The 13,365-nt window shown below is 45.9% G+C and overlaps 1 protein-coding gene across 2 annotated transcripts in view; it reads left to right on the plus strand.

Moving 5' to 3' along the window:
- The first annotated feature begins 11,091 nt into the window (after nucleotides 1-11,091).
- The window catches only part of SLC25A13 (solute carrier family 25 member 13), a 231,183-nt gene continuing 228,909 nt past the window's right edge, over nucleotides 11,092-13,365 (plus strand). Inside the window, exon 1 of one of the 2 annotated variants that reach the window (XM_027540106.1) lies at nucleotides 11,092-11,368. In XM_027540106.1, the coding sequence (XP_027395907.1) occupies nucleotides 11,354-11,368 (15 nt within the window). In that variant the 5' untranslated portion in view covers nucleotides 11,092-11,353. The remainder of the gene's footprint in view (nucleotides 11,369-13,365) is intronic. The other variant, XM_027540105.1, reaches the window with a different exon arrangement.

A 13,365-nucleotide genomic window follows, 5' to 3' on the forward strand; every position in this document is an offset into this window, starting at 1 on the left:
GTTGTTGTTGTTTTTATAAAAACATAGGTCTCATTAAACTGGTTTTGGTAAGATTGTCTTACTGAGCATCAGATTTCTTTCAAAAGTTGTAGAATTCTTGATAGTTTTGGGACTTCTTGCAAAAGAAGCTGCTGCACAAGAAGCAATGCCACAGGTGGCCAGGCCCGGAGAGCTCACTGCATGGATCTCTAGCTGCTGCTCCTCCCTGCTGGTCAGACACTGGGTGGCTGGTGCATCTGCCTCTTCTGATATGTCCACTCATTGGTGGCTCAGATGGTAAAACAATCTGCCTGCAATGCAGGAGACCTGGGTTTGATTCCTGGGTCAGGAAGATCCCCTAGAGAAGGGAATGGCAACCCACTCCAGTATTCTTGGCTGGAGAATCCCCATGGACAGAGGAGCCTGCCAGGCTAGAGTCCATGGGGTCGCAAGGAGTTGGACATGACGACTTTTCACTTTAGTCACTTTCCTGAGTATAGTGAGGGGCCAGGGCAGCCTAAGCTTGATTTGCCACTACTTTGAGTGGTTCACGGGGCCCAGAGGGCCTCAGGCAGATTCATGAACAGTGGCTTGGACTTGGTGCAAGACCCTGAGGTTTTCTGCCTCTGGGCTGTTGAAATTGGGCTCAATCTCTTTAAGGACTTTTGGTGTAATTCCCCCCAGCAGTCAGTTTTTCCTTTACTGGGATTGCAAGGACTATGGTGATAGGTACCAAATATTCTACTCTAAGGTCTTTTATTTCTGTAGATTTGCTTTACAAGTTAGAGCATTTTCAGAACAAGGTGTGTTAGGCAGAATAATAGCTCCCCAAAGATGTTCACAAATCTGTCCCCAGAACCCGTGAATATGTTACATTCCATGGCAAAAGAGACAAGGTAGCAGGTGGAATTAAAGCTGCTAATTACTATGGGTTAAATTGTCTTTCCCACAAAAGTCATATGTTGAAATACCAATCCTTAGTGCCTCTGAATGTGGCTGAATTTGGGAATATGGTATTTAAATTGGTAATTAACTTGAGTGAGGTAATTATAGTGGGCCCTGATCCAATATAACTGGTGTCTTTGTAAGAAGAGAAGATTATCGGGAGGGAGGTAGCAGGGAGGTTAAAGAGGGAGGGGACATATTTATGCCTATGGTTGATTCATGTTGATGTATGGCAGTAATCATCACAATACTGAGAAGCAATTATCTTTCAATTAAAAATAAATAGGATACATAGAAAAAAAAATAAAAACAAGGATTAGGACACGGATATGCACACAGGCCAAGAAATTGCACTGGTCATAACAAACAACCTCTTCCAACAACACAAGAGAAGACTCTATACATGGACATCACCAGATGGTCAACACCAAAATCAAATTGATTATATTCTTTGCAGCCAAAGATGGAGAAGCTCTATATAGTCAGCAAAAACAAGACCAGGAGCTGACTGTGGCTCAGACCATGAACTCCTTATTGCCAAATTCAGACTTAAATTGAAGAAAGTATGGAAAACCACTAGACCATTCAGGTATGACCTCAATCAAATCCCTTATGATTATACAGTGGAAGTGAGAAATAGATTTAAGGGCCTAGATCTGATAGATAGAGTGCCTGATGAACTATGGAATGAGGTTTGTGACATTGTACAGGAGACAGGGATCAAGATCATTCCCATAGAAAAGAAATGCAAAAAAGCAAAATGGCTCTCTGAGGAGGCATTACAAATAGCTGTGAAAAGAAGAGAAGCGAAAAGCAAAGGAGAAAAGGAAAGATATAAACATCTGAATGCAGAGTTCCAAAGAATAGCAAGAAGAGATAAGAAAGCCTTCTTCGGCGATCAATGCAAAGAAATAGAGGAAAACAACAGAATGGGAAAGACTAGGGATCTCTTCAAGAAAATCAGAGATACCAAAGGAACATTTCATGCAAAGATGAGCTCGATAAAGGACAGAAATGGTATGGACCTAACAGAAGCAGAAGATATTAAGAAGAGGTTGCAAGAATACACAGAAGAACTGTACAAAAAAGATCTTCACGACCCAGATAATCACGATGGTGTGATCACTGACCTAGAGCCAGACATCCTGGAATGTGAAGTCAAGTGGGCCTTAGAAAGCATCACTACGTACAAAGCTAGCGGAGGTGATGGAATTCCAGTTGAGCTATTTCAAATCCTGAAAAATGATGCTGTGAAAGTGCTGCACTCAATATGCCAGCAAATTTGGAAAACTCAGCAGTGGCCACAGGACTGGAAAAGGTCAGTTTTCATTCCAATCCCAAAGAAAGGCAATGCCAAAGAATGCTCAAACTACCACACGATTGCACTCATCTCACACGCTAGTAAAGTAATGCTCAAAATTCTCCAAGCCAGGCTTCAGCAGTATGTGAACCGTCAACTTCCTGATGTTCAAGCTGGTTTTAGAAAAGGCAGAGGAACCAGAGATCAAATTGCCAACATCCGCTGGATCATGGAAAAAGCAAGAGTTCCAGAAAAACATCTATTTCTGCTTTATTGACTATGCCAAAGCCTTTGACTGTGTGGATCACAATAAACTGTGGACAATTCTGAAAGAGATGGGAATACCAGACCACCTGATCTGCCTCTTGAGAAATCTGTATGCAGGTCAGGAAGCAACAGTTAGAACTGGACATGGAACAACAGACTGGTTCCAAATAGGAAAAGGAGTTCATCAAGGCTGTATATTGTCACCCTGTTTATTTAACTTATATGCAGAGTACATCATGAGAAATGCTGGACTGGAAGAAACACAAGCTGGAATCAAGATTGCCGGGAGACATATCAATAACCTCAGATATGCAGATGACACCACCCTTATGGCAGAAAGTGAAGAGGAACTCAAAAGCCTCTTGATGAAAGTGAAAGTGGAGACTGAAAAAGTTGGCTTAAAGCTCAACATTCAGAAAACAAAGATCATGGCATCCGGTCCCACCACTTCATGGGAAATAGATGGGGAAACAGTGGAAACAGTGTCAGACTTTATATTTGGGGGCTCCAAAATCACTGCAGATGGTGACTGCAGGCATGAAATTAAAAGACGCTTACTCCTTGGAAGGAAAGTTATGACCAACCTAGATAGCATATTCAAAAGCAGAGACATAACTTTGCCAACAAAGGTTCGTCTAGTCAAGGCTATGGTTTTTCCTGTGGTCATGTATGGATGTGAGAGTTGGACTGTGAAGAAGGCTGAGCGCCGAAGAATTGATGCTTTTGAACTGTGGTGTTGGAGAAGGCTCTTGAGAGTCCCTTGGACTGCAAGGAGATCCAACCTGTCCATTCTGAAGATCAGCCCTGGGATTTCTTTGGAAGGAATGATGCTAAAGCTGAAACTCCAGTACTTTGGCCACCTCATGCGAAGAGTTGACTCATTGGAAAAGACTCTGATGCTGGGAGGGATTGGGGGCAGGAGGAGAAGGGGACGACAGAGGATGAGATGGCTGGATGGCATCACTGACTCGATGGACGTGAGTCTGAGTGAACTCTGGGAGTTGGTGATGGACAGGGAGGCCTGGCGTGCTGCGATTCATGGGGTCGCAAAGAGTCGGACACGACTGAGCGACTGATCTGGTCTGATCTGATGCACACAGGGAAGGCCATGTGGACACAGGCAGAAGATGGCCATCTATGAGGAAGGAGAGAGGCCTCAGAAGAAGTGAATCCTGCTGATTCCTTGATTTCAGACTTTCGGCCTCTGAAACTGTGAGAAAATAAGACATTGTTGTTTAAGCCACCCAATCTGTGGTACTTTGCTATGGCAGCCTTAACAAACTAATCAATTGAGCATCATTCTCCATCAGGATAATCATTGGGAGTTTACGCCGGATTATCTGGGTGAACCTGGTGTAATTATGTTTGCTAAGTTGCTCAGTCATGTCCAATTCTTTGCTACTGCATGGACCGTAGCCCACCAGACTCCTCTGTCCATGGGCTTATCCATGCAAGAACCCTGGAGTAGGTTGCCATGCCCTCCTCCAAGGGATCTGCCCAACCCAGGGATAGAACCCACATCCCTTACGTCTCCTGCATTGGCAGGCAGGTTCTTTACCACTATCCCCACCTGAGAGGCCCAGCGTGATCATAAGGGTCCTTAAATGTAAAAGAGCAAAGAAGAGGAGATCAGAGTGGTGTGATAGGGAAGAGCTGGGCTTGCTGTTGCTGGCTTTGAAGATGGAGAAGAAGGGTCATGAACCTGACTTCTAGAAGCTGTAACAGTAAGGAAATGGATTCTCTGAGCCTCCAGAAAGCAACCCAGCCCTGCTGGTTCCTTGATTTTACCCATTTTACACTTCTGAACTGTAGAATTGCAAGATAATAAATTTATGTTGTTGTGGGCTTAAAAATTTTTTTTATTGAGTTTTGTTTATTTACTCATTGGAAAAGACCCTGATGCTTGGGAAGATGGAAAGCAGGAGGAGAAGGGGATGACAGAGGATGATATGGTTGGATGGCATCACCAACTCCATGGACATGAGTTTGAGCAAACTCTGGGAGATGGTGAGGGACAGGGAAGCCTGGTGTGCAGCAGGACACGGGGTCCCAAAGAGCCAGACATGCCTTAGGACTGAACAACAACAGCAACATCTGGGTGGGGACTTTAGTTTCTGCAGAAGAACTCAAAGATATTATTATGTATATTCTTTCAGGAGGAACCAGGATTCTGCTCCAAGCCTGTACTATTGTTCGCTGGCTGTTCCTCCGTTCTTTCTTCATTCCCTCCCTTCTCTGATTAGCAACTGTTTGAATCTGTCCTTTGGAACTCAGGGAAGGTTGAGGAGGCTGAATGAAGCCTATTTCTTATAAATGAGAAATGGGGGACACAGAAACGCTTTGTGCCCAGGAGGGCCTCACAGGTGTTGCAGCAAGGGGGTACCCTTTCCACGGCCCGAAAGGGGGTTCTTGTCTAATACTCAGAAGTGAATTGTCTGAGGACCCCCATGTGCTGACAAAACAAGAGACTTTATTGGGAAGGGGCCACCATGTGGACAGCAGGAGGGTAAGGGAACCCTAGCAAGACTAATCTGCCATGTGGCTTGCAGTCTTTATGGTAATGGGATTAGTTTCCAGGTTGTCTTTGGCCAGTCACTCTGTCTCAGGGTCCTTTCTGTAGGCACACGCGTTGCTCAGCCAAGATGGATGCCAATAAGGAGGATTCTGGGAGGTGGTAGGACACGTGGCATCTCCTTTTAACCCTTTCTGAACTCTTCTGGTGGTGGTGGCTTGTTAGTTCCAGGTTCCTTACCAGGACCTCCTGTTATAAAATAATTCATGCAAATGGTTACCATGGGGCCTGGCTAGTGCGGGTGGTTTCAGCCAGGATGTTTCCCCTAACACAGGGTCCTACTTGATGTCAATACACCAAAATTTCAAGCCTGGTCTGTATAACACAATAAAGTATAAGGCATGAGACTTGCTTCAGTATGGTTTGAATATCTGCTGTACTCATTCCATTAGAACTGTCTGTACTCATATAGTTGGATCTCCAAAATATTCCTACTGTTTAATTACTTGCCTTCTTGTCACTGTTGTAAAGGAATTGGGGACATTATTCTTGTGAAATGGTGGCTGGAGTAAAGTATTGGGAAGTACAAATGCTCTGGTCTAATATCTTCACATAGGAAATTCAGAGTATGCCCTACAATTGTGGATGAAACCAAATCATCAAAATGCCTTAATTTAAACTCCTACTCATTGCTTCTGTGGGATACCCTTCTTCAATTTTTATTGGTCTTGGTGCCCTAGGCATATGAGTTTCTATTTCCAATGCATGCATTAAACAAATATGTGAGTGCCTTGTATCATGCAAACAGTGTTATAATACCCTGGGTATGAACTAATAGAGATGCAATCCCTGTTTTCATTCCAAGATGGGGAGGCAGACAGTAAACTCATAAATGTATGGCCAGGTGATAAGGGATAGATAGATGAAATGCTAACAGCAGGTGAGTGGAGGTGGGAGACATTTCTGATATGGTGACATTCAACAAAGACTTGAATGACAGATCTGTGAGCTCTCTAAAGTCCCAGGACTGTGTCTTTTTCACTTTTGTTTCTGTGCCAGGGTCAAGTCCTTATAATGTAGGGCAGGGAAACTGTTTAATACTAGATTATAAGACTGTGTTGGCAGGGGCAGCAATGGTCAGTACCCAGGGAGGTATGAATGGTGTATATTACCCCATGGATGCTGGTCAGTGATAGCCATGTGCTCAATCTTACTGAAGAGTTCATTGTGCTCTTGGGACATGGAGCAGTCATATTACTCTTCGAGCTGAGAGCTTTTGAGGGTACTATGTGCCATCTGTCACCCCAATCTCAATTCAAGATACTTAACCAATAAACCTTCGAGACTCGAGACTTGACTTGAAATTGGACATGTGTATTCATCCCCAAATTTGTAGTGGCTGCATCAGATTTTAGAGGCTTTCTTTGCCTCTCACAAAGTTCTGTGTACCTTGAGTACTTGTGAATCTAATTATTTATCACTAAATCGGGGTATTTGGCTATCTGACCAGGACACAATGATGAATTATCTTGTAAAGTTAATACCTGTTATTCCTTTTCCCCAGCAGACCCCTGGTAGTTGCTAGTATGGCTCCTTATTCCATTCTGAGGTAAATTCAATGCTTACAACTTTATATTTGGTGAAACCGAGGTCCCCCTGTGTTCTGCTGAGGTGGGGGCAGGTGTTCCCGGGCTTGTATACTTGCTCTTCTTTCAGAACCTAGTTGTTCAAGGCCTTGCTTTCAGAGCCTAGGATCTCAAAACTTGGGGATTTGTTTGCAAGCACACTTACTCAAGGTGTCCTGTCTCCTCATCCTTACTCTCTTCCTCCCTCCCCTACCTTCCCTCTAACTCTAAAAATGTTGACACAGCTTTTCTCCTTTGGATCTACTAAGAAGCTAGATCATGTTCATTCCCGACCTACCTTCTGCCCATGCTCAGGAAAGGCTTATCATGCTTGATTTGACACTTGGCAGGATCCCAAAGACAGATGACTGCAACAGAGGGATTCTCTGTGTCCTTGAGCTGGCGAGGCTCAGCTGCAACCGCTGAGAGCGGTTCATTGGGAGCTCTTCATTTACTTATTTCATGGTGCTCCTTTCACTCTGTCACATATGCTTTTTACCATCCCTAGCATTACCTTTGTAACACGCCATCCACACAAAAGATCATGATTATAATTCTCAGTTATATGCCCCAACTTATTGGTAGATGAGGCGCTTTGCAAGCATTCTCGCAGGATACCCTTTCCTGCAGTCTAATCTAGGAACATGCTCATAGGGAGAGTGGTGCCTTTTGTTTGCTTGTTTGTTTTAGTGGAGCTGGGGAAAACCAGATGGTTTAAAGGGCAAGCTCAAGGTGCATGTGCAAAGCACCGCCACTCTGAGGAAGGTGAAAGCTCAGAACAGGACACACCACTCACTCTTCTGAACCCCAGGGCTTGAGCTCATGTTGTCAGCCCTCGAGTTTCACCGTGGTTTGGGTTGGCCGCTTTCCCAACAGGCCATGTTGGCATCTGGTCCAACACGTAGGTGGCTTTGGGCTCTGTATCTGTTTCCTTGGGCTCCCATGATAAAGTTCCACAAACTCGGGGGGCTTCAAACAACAGAATTGTATTCTTTCTTGGTTCTGGAGGCTAGAAATCCCAAATTAAGGTGTTGGCAGGGCCATGGGCCCTCTTGAGACTCTGGTTAGCATCTCTTCTAGCCTCTTAGCTTCTGGTGGTGGCTGTTGCCCCTTGCTGTCCCCTGGCTTGCAGCTGCCTCTCATCATTGCCTTTACGTCACGTGGCTCCTCCTGGTGTGTTTCTGTGTCTTCTTATAGGGACACCAGTCACGGTGGGTTAAGGGCCCACCATGCTCCAGTATGACCTCATCTTTACTAATTACATCTTCAGTTTCAAAATAAGTCATTTTCTGAGGTCAGGGTGATTAGGACTGGAGGGAGACACAACCCATAACAGGGCCCCTTCAGTCAAAATTCAGCACCAGCTACTTTTAAGTGGTCGGGGAGAGGGTGGTCTGGGGATAGGGACAAGAATGGCCTGAATCACTTATGGGGAGGGCGGCTGTCAGGACAAGACAAAGCAGCTGGTGACCGGTCAACTTACACTTCATCCTCTCAGATCATGCTTCCCATTGTTGACAGGTCATGTGGAAGACAGGAAGCCTCCTTCAATATTTCAGGGCTTGTGACAGTTTAATTTTTCAAAAGTCTCTCATTTTCTAGAGGAATTCTAGAAGGGAGAAAGCTTAATGGACTGAGTCTGACTCCAGCTGTAAGTGGAAATACATTTTTATTCATATGTGGTTATATTTGCATCCAGAGTGTGGTAGGTTTGGTAGGCAGACGAACGGTTCCCCCAGATGTCTGCATCCTAACCTCTGGAGCCTATGAATATTACCTTATATGACAGAGATTCTTTTTGCAGATGCCATTGTGTTAAAGATATGGAGGTAGATTATCCTGGCTTATCCGGGTGGATCCCAAATGCCATCGTCAGTGTCCTTATGGCTTTCCTGGTGGCTCAGACAGTAAAGAATCTGTCTGCAATGTGGGAGACCTGGGTTTGATCCCTGGGTTGGGAAGATCCCCTGGAGGAGGTCATGGCAACCCACTCCACTATTCTTGCCTGGAGACTCCCATGGATAGAGGAGCCTGGCGGGCTACAGTCCATGGGGTCGCAAAGAGTCAGGAGGCTGGTGAGCACAGCACAGCACCGTGTCCTTATGAACAAGAGGCAGAGGGAGATCACGACAGAAGAGGAAATGTGAGGGAAGTGGAGTTCAGAGAGATGTTTGTGAGCTGGCTTTGAAGATGGAGGAGGGGCCATGGGCCCCTGGAAAAGGCAAAGAAACAGATATTCCCTTCAACCTTCTGGAGGGAACCCAACCCTTCCACCTTGGTTTAGCCCCTTAGGACTCATTCTGGAATTCTGACCTCCATAATGGGGAGAGAATAAACTTGTTACTGTAAACACCCAGTATGTCTTTGCTTTGTTAAAGCGGACATAAAAAAAAAAAATTACATAGAGTATGAGTCCTTGTATTTAAATTAAAAAAAATGACTCTTTACATGAACACATTGTTTCGAAGAATATAACAGTAATATGTTAACAGTAGCTAACTCTGATACAAGAAATATGAGTGACTTTGTCATTACTATGATTTTCTGAATTTTCCGAGATTTCCAGAAAAATACCACATTTAAATTTGTTTAAAGTTCACTGTATTATAAACAGAGAGCTTCAGTGATGCCTTTTAAAATAGTATACAGTATATGATGTGATCTTGGTTCCATGAGGTTGTATTTTCTCTGTACATTTTAAAAACTCTTTACAGCAGCCAGGACCACCACTGTGCATGAGCTGTAGACTCGTCCCCTGCTATCCGTTTCACTATCATTTCTCCTGGTTTTGCTTTTGTCTCTATTCTTTAACTCCTTGCCTGGTCTTTCTCTGTTGCCAATTGAACACATTCGAGTTGTTCCAGTCTTTGTTAAACCTCTCTAGAATCTCTTAATCAATCACTCCCTTTTGAAATGTTTGTCTTTTACAGTATAATTCAGTGTATTTCACATACACTGTCCTTACAGACAAGAGGCACACACTTCAAAACACTCCTGTATTACTCATGTATTTATTACCGGTTATCTCTGGCGTCTTTCCAACATCTACACCAGGGCCCAATGTGCAAGACAGGATGACTTCCTTTCTCTCTCACCACACTGACTAATTTTACCTCCTATTCCTTCCTCTAGCCCTATCCCATCTCTGGTTTCAAGTCCTCAGTCCGTCTTATCTGAGTATCCCAACAGTGTGGCCTTACCCCGTCCTCCGAACCTCAAGCAGGATCCATCGACATTGCAATCCTGGCCATGCCACCTCTCTTAAAGGCCTTCAGTTAAGGCGCACACCCTTCACCATGGCACCCAGCACCCTCCATGAATGGTCCCAACCTGCCTGTCCAGACTCTTCTTCCAGCAGTTCCACAGCTCCTTACCTTCCATGACCCATCACTTTCATAACTTGTTCTGTTTCCTCAGTAATTTCTGGGTGTCCTCTCCTCCTTATTTTCTCTGGCTGGAAAACCTTCTCCCTCCACTTCACTGGGCTAATTCACAGCTACTTTAGTGCATTCAGTCTAGGCATCATCTCCTCTAAGAGGTTTCCCCAGTCTTCAGTGATCCCATAGTCCTTGGGTTGCTGCCTTGACAGGTTATATGGACGTTAAGTGTTTATGTGCCAGCTTTCCCGCTAGCCCTTAAGCTCTTTAAGGGCTGGAACCATTTCTCAAGTCATTTTGGTGTTCCTAGCACCTAACACAGTGCCTGGCAAGCAGCAGACACTCAATCAGTGTTAATTAATGAAAATGACTGGTAAAAACCACTTTTGTTGCTAGGTTATATCCATAATCTACAAAACATTTAAAGCCCTTTTCACTGATCACCATTGCCTTAATTATAAATTTTGGTAGCAGAGGTAACTGAATGAAATTCTTATAAAGAGAAAGACCTCTGGGGGTTACACATTCTATTTTTACATTAAAATTTAACCTGTTTCTTTCAGTAGGGCCTATTTGGGGGGGGGGGGTTCTTTGATCTCTGCCATCCTACTATGTAGGGTGCAAATAAAGTGGCCCCAGCACATGTGAGTTCTGCACTTACACACACAGCTGTTTGGTACTTCGACTGAGCTAGATTTGACCTAAAACTAGGTCTGCCAGAGACATTACTTTCCTATTTCCATCGACTAGTCAATGCTTCGGGATCTCTTAAACCACATCCCCCCCAGCCCCCACCCCAGAGGGGAGCCCCTCTGAAAGGGAACCAACAGGGAACACCTGGATAAACCTGGGACCTAATGTCAGTTCTCAACTTCCCCAGCTGTGTGTCCTGCCTGTGGGTCTGGAGGCCCTGGAGCAGCCCCTGAGAGCAGCGGAAGCCAACAGCTTCCCTCGCGAGGCCACCTGCTCGCAAAAGACGGTCGTGAACCCCGCCACCGCCTGCCGGCCCCCCGCTGCAGAGGTCGCCATGCTGGACAGCGCAGCCGGGGTCACGTGCGCGGGGCCAGTCCGCCGCCCCCAGACCCGGGCCCGCCCCGCAGCAGGGCAGAGGCCGTCCGGATCACGCGCGACCCGGCAGCCCCGGCCAGGCCCAGCCAATGGGCTGGCAGCGCCCGCATGACCCGCGCCGGCAGGAGGGCGTGGGGAAGCAGGCCGGGCGCGCACGCTGCCGGGCTGTATCGCCGCCCTCGCCGCCGTCGGGACGGGAAGTGAGCTGCCCAGGTCCGCAGCGCCGGCGAGCCAGTGAGAGCGTCCTGCAGCCCGCAGCTGCCCGCACCCAGGGCGAAGCATGGCGGCCGCCAAGGTAAGCGTCGGCCGGGGGCCGCGAGGGGCCCTGGCGTTCACGTGCTCGGTTGGTGCAACAGGGAAAGGAAACAGAAAGGGGCGCACGGCGGCTGTTCCACCTTGCAGCAGCGGGAGGAGGGAGGTCGCCGTCCCTCCCGGCCAGCACAAGCGGCGATTGCGGGGCCCAGGGCCCGACGTTGCCGCTGAAACTTTGCCGGCTGGACCCTCCCACTTGACCGGGCCTGGGAGTCGGTGCCTAGCGGGCGCGCGGCGGGCTGAGCCAAGGCCGGTGAAGAAGAGCAGAAGAGCGGGCGCGATGGCGTCCCGGGGTGGGAGAGGGCTCCGGGTCAGCAGGTCCCCTCGGCCACCCCAGTGCGCTCCTGCTCGTGACCCCGGTTGTTGTTGACCCGACCTGAAGCTTCCCGGGGGCACAGCCGGCGCCGAAGCATGATCCTATTAGGTTTCAAAGGCTCCGCCCTCCCGCGGCTGGGGAAGTCACCTTGACTTCCGTTTTGGAGACTGCTGGAGTTGGCCAGCGCGCTTGTGCATAAAAACTCCAGAATACCTCCGCTCCCCACGCCGCCTCTTCTCATCCTTCTCTCTGCTCTGAGCATCTGACAACACTTAACACACCGGCCTCTGAGCGTTTGAGAGGCTTCTTTATAGAAATGACAAAACAGATTGTCCTGGGAGCCTGTAACTCCTGTGAAGTTCTACTTAAAAGGAGTTCTGCATAATGGTACTCGTTCACTAACCCAGAGGAAAGGCAACTCGGACAGCTTGACCTTTCCTCTTTCACCGTTTCTTGAAACCTGGGCACCATTTCAGTCTCTTTGGACTCCATTTCAACTTTTTTGGCAGAATACCATATTTAGTCCCAATCACTTGACTCATTGGAATTTATTGCTTTTAATTTTAAGTTCACGAAGGCAGCCCTTTAATCAAGCCTGTACAACTTCCTAGCTCATTTTAAGTGTCGTGAACTTAAATATACCCAACATTTCAGACATTTGTCCTTAATCAAAACTCTGTGATAACCCTCAAGAGGAAAACATGGCCAACACATCATATTCCTATTTATTCGTGCAAACTAATCACATTTGCAATGGAAATTGTAAGCAGACAAATATATTTAAATGCTGTTCTATGACTTAAGTTTCTCCAGGCCTCCCCAAATCTGCAGGCTTTTCGGTGTTCCTAGATTATGTGGCCTAAGTGGCCCTTTCTTTTCTGTAATTACTCCAGGTTCCATCCTAAGAAGAGCACTCTGAGTATACATGAGCAGACCCATGTACATATACAGCTGTTTTAGGTAGACTCTCTGAGAATCACTGGGATTCATTTTTGGAGCCTACATTTAGCCCTTTCCAACCTAACAACTTCTGACCTTTTCTTTGCATTAAATTTACATGCAATCAGAGTACAAGGGAACAATTATGTTCCCTCCAGGTGACTTCTTTCAGGAGAGTAGGTGGGAGTAGATACCCATACTTTACTGTCATTTTTACTTCTGTAGATGAATTTTACTTAGTTTGGAGATAGAGTGAGGAACTTAAATGGAGGAGTAGGCATGTAGATGGAGTATAATACTGGTTAACTCGTATGAAATAAAATATATGACGTGGAAACAGGCTTAACTTTTGGGTTGTATTTTTATTAAACTGTCACATCATATCAATAAGGGCAGTTGAATTTTAGCCAAGTAGTGAGAGTCAGGGAAAATGAATCATTTCATTTTTACTCTTTGCAAACTTGTGTTTTTATTTATTTATTCATCTAAACTTGCCTCTTTTAAGGATTTCTTATGGCTGACATCATATATACATATATTTATAAACCAGCAAGACATGTCAAAATCAAGTCAGAGTAGATGAGAAAAACAGAGAGAAGGCAAAGATGAAACAAGGACTAAGGTTAATAGACAATAAGGATGTGGGTGCTTGCTAGAGGTGACTGAACCTTCTAGCAGCCAAAGCAAAGAGGAAGCGATCAGTAAGGTCAGTTACTTGGGAGAGA

The sequence above is a fragment of the Bos indicus x Bos taurus genome, chromosome 4 (genome assembly GCF_003369695.1).
Source record: "Bos indicus x Bos taurus breed Angus x Brahman F1 hybrid chromosome 4, Bos_hybrid_MaternalHap_v2.0, whole genome shotgun sequence".
Classification (NCBI taxonomy): Eukaryota; Metazoa; Chordata; class Mammalia; order Artiodactyla; family Bovidae; genus Bos; species Bos indicus x Bos taurus.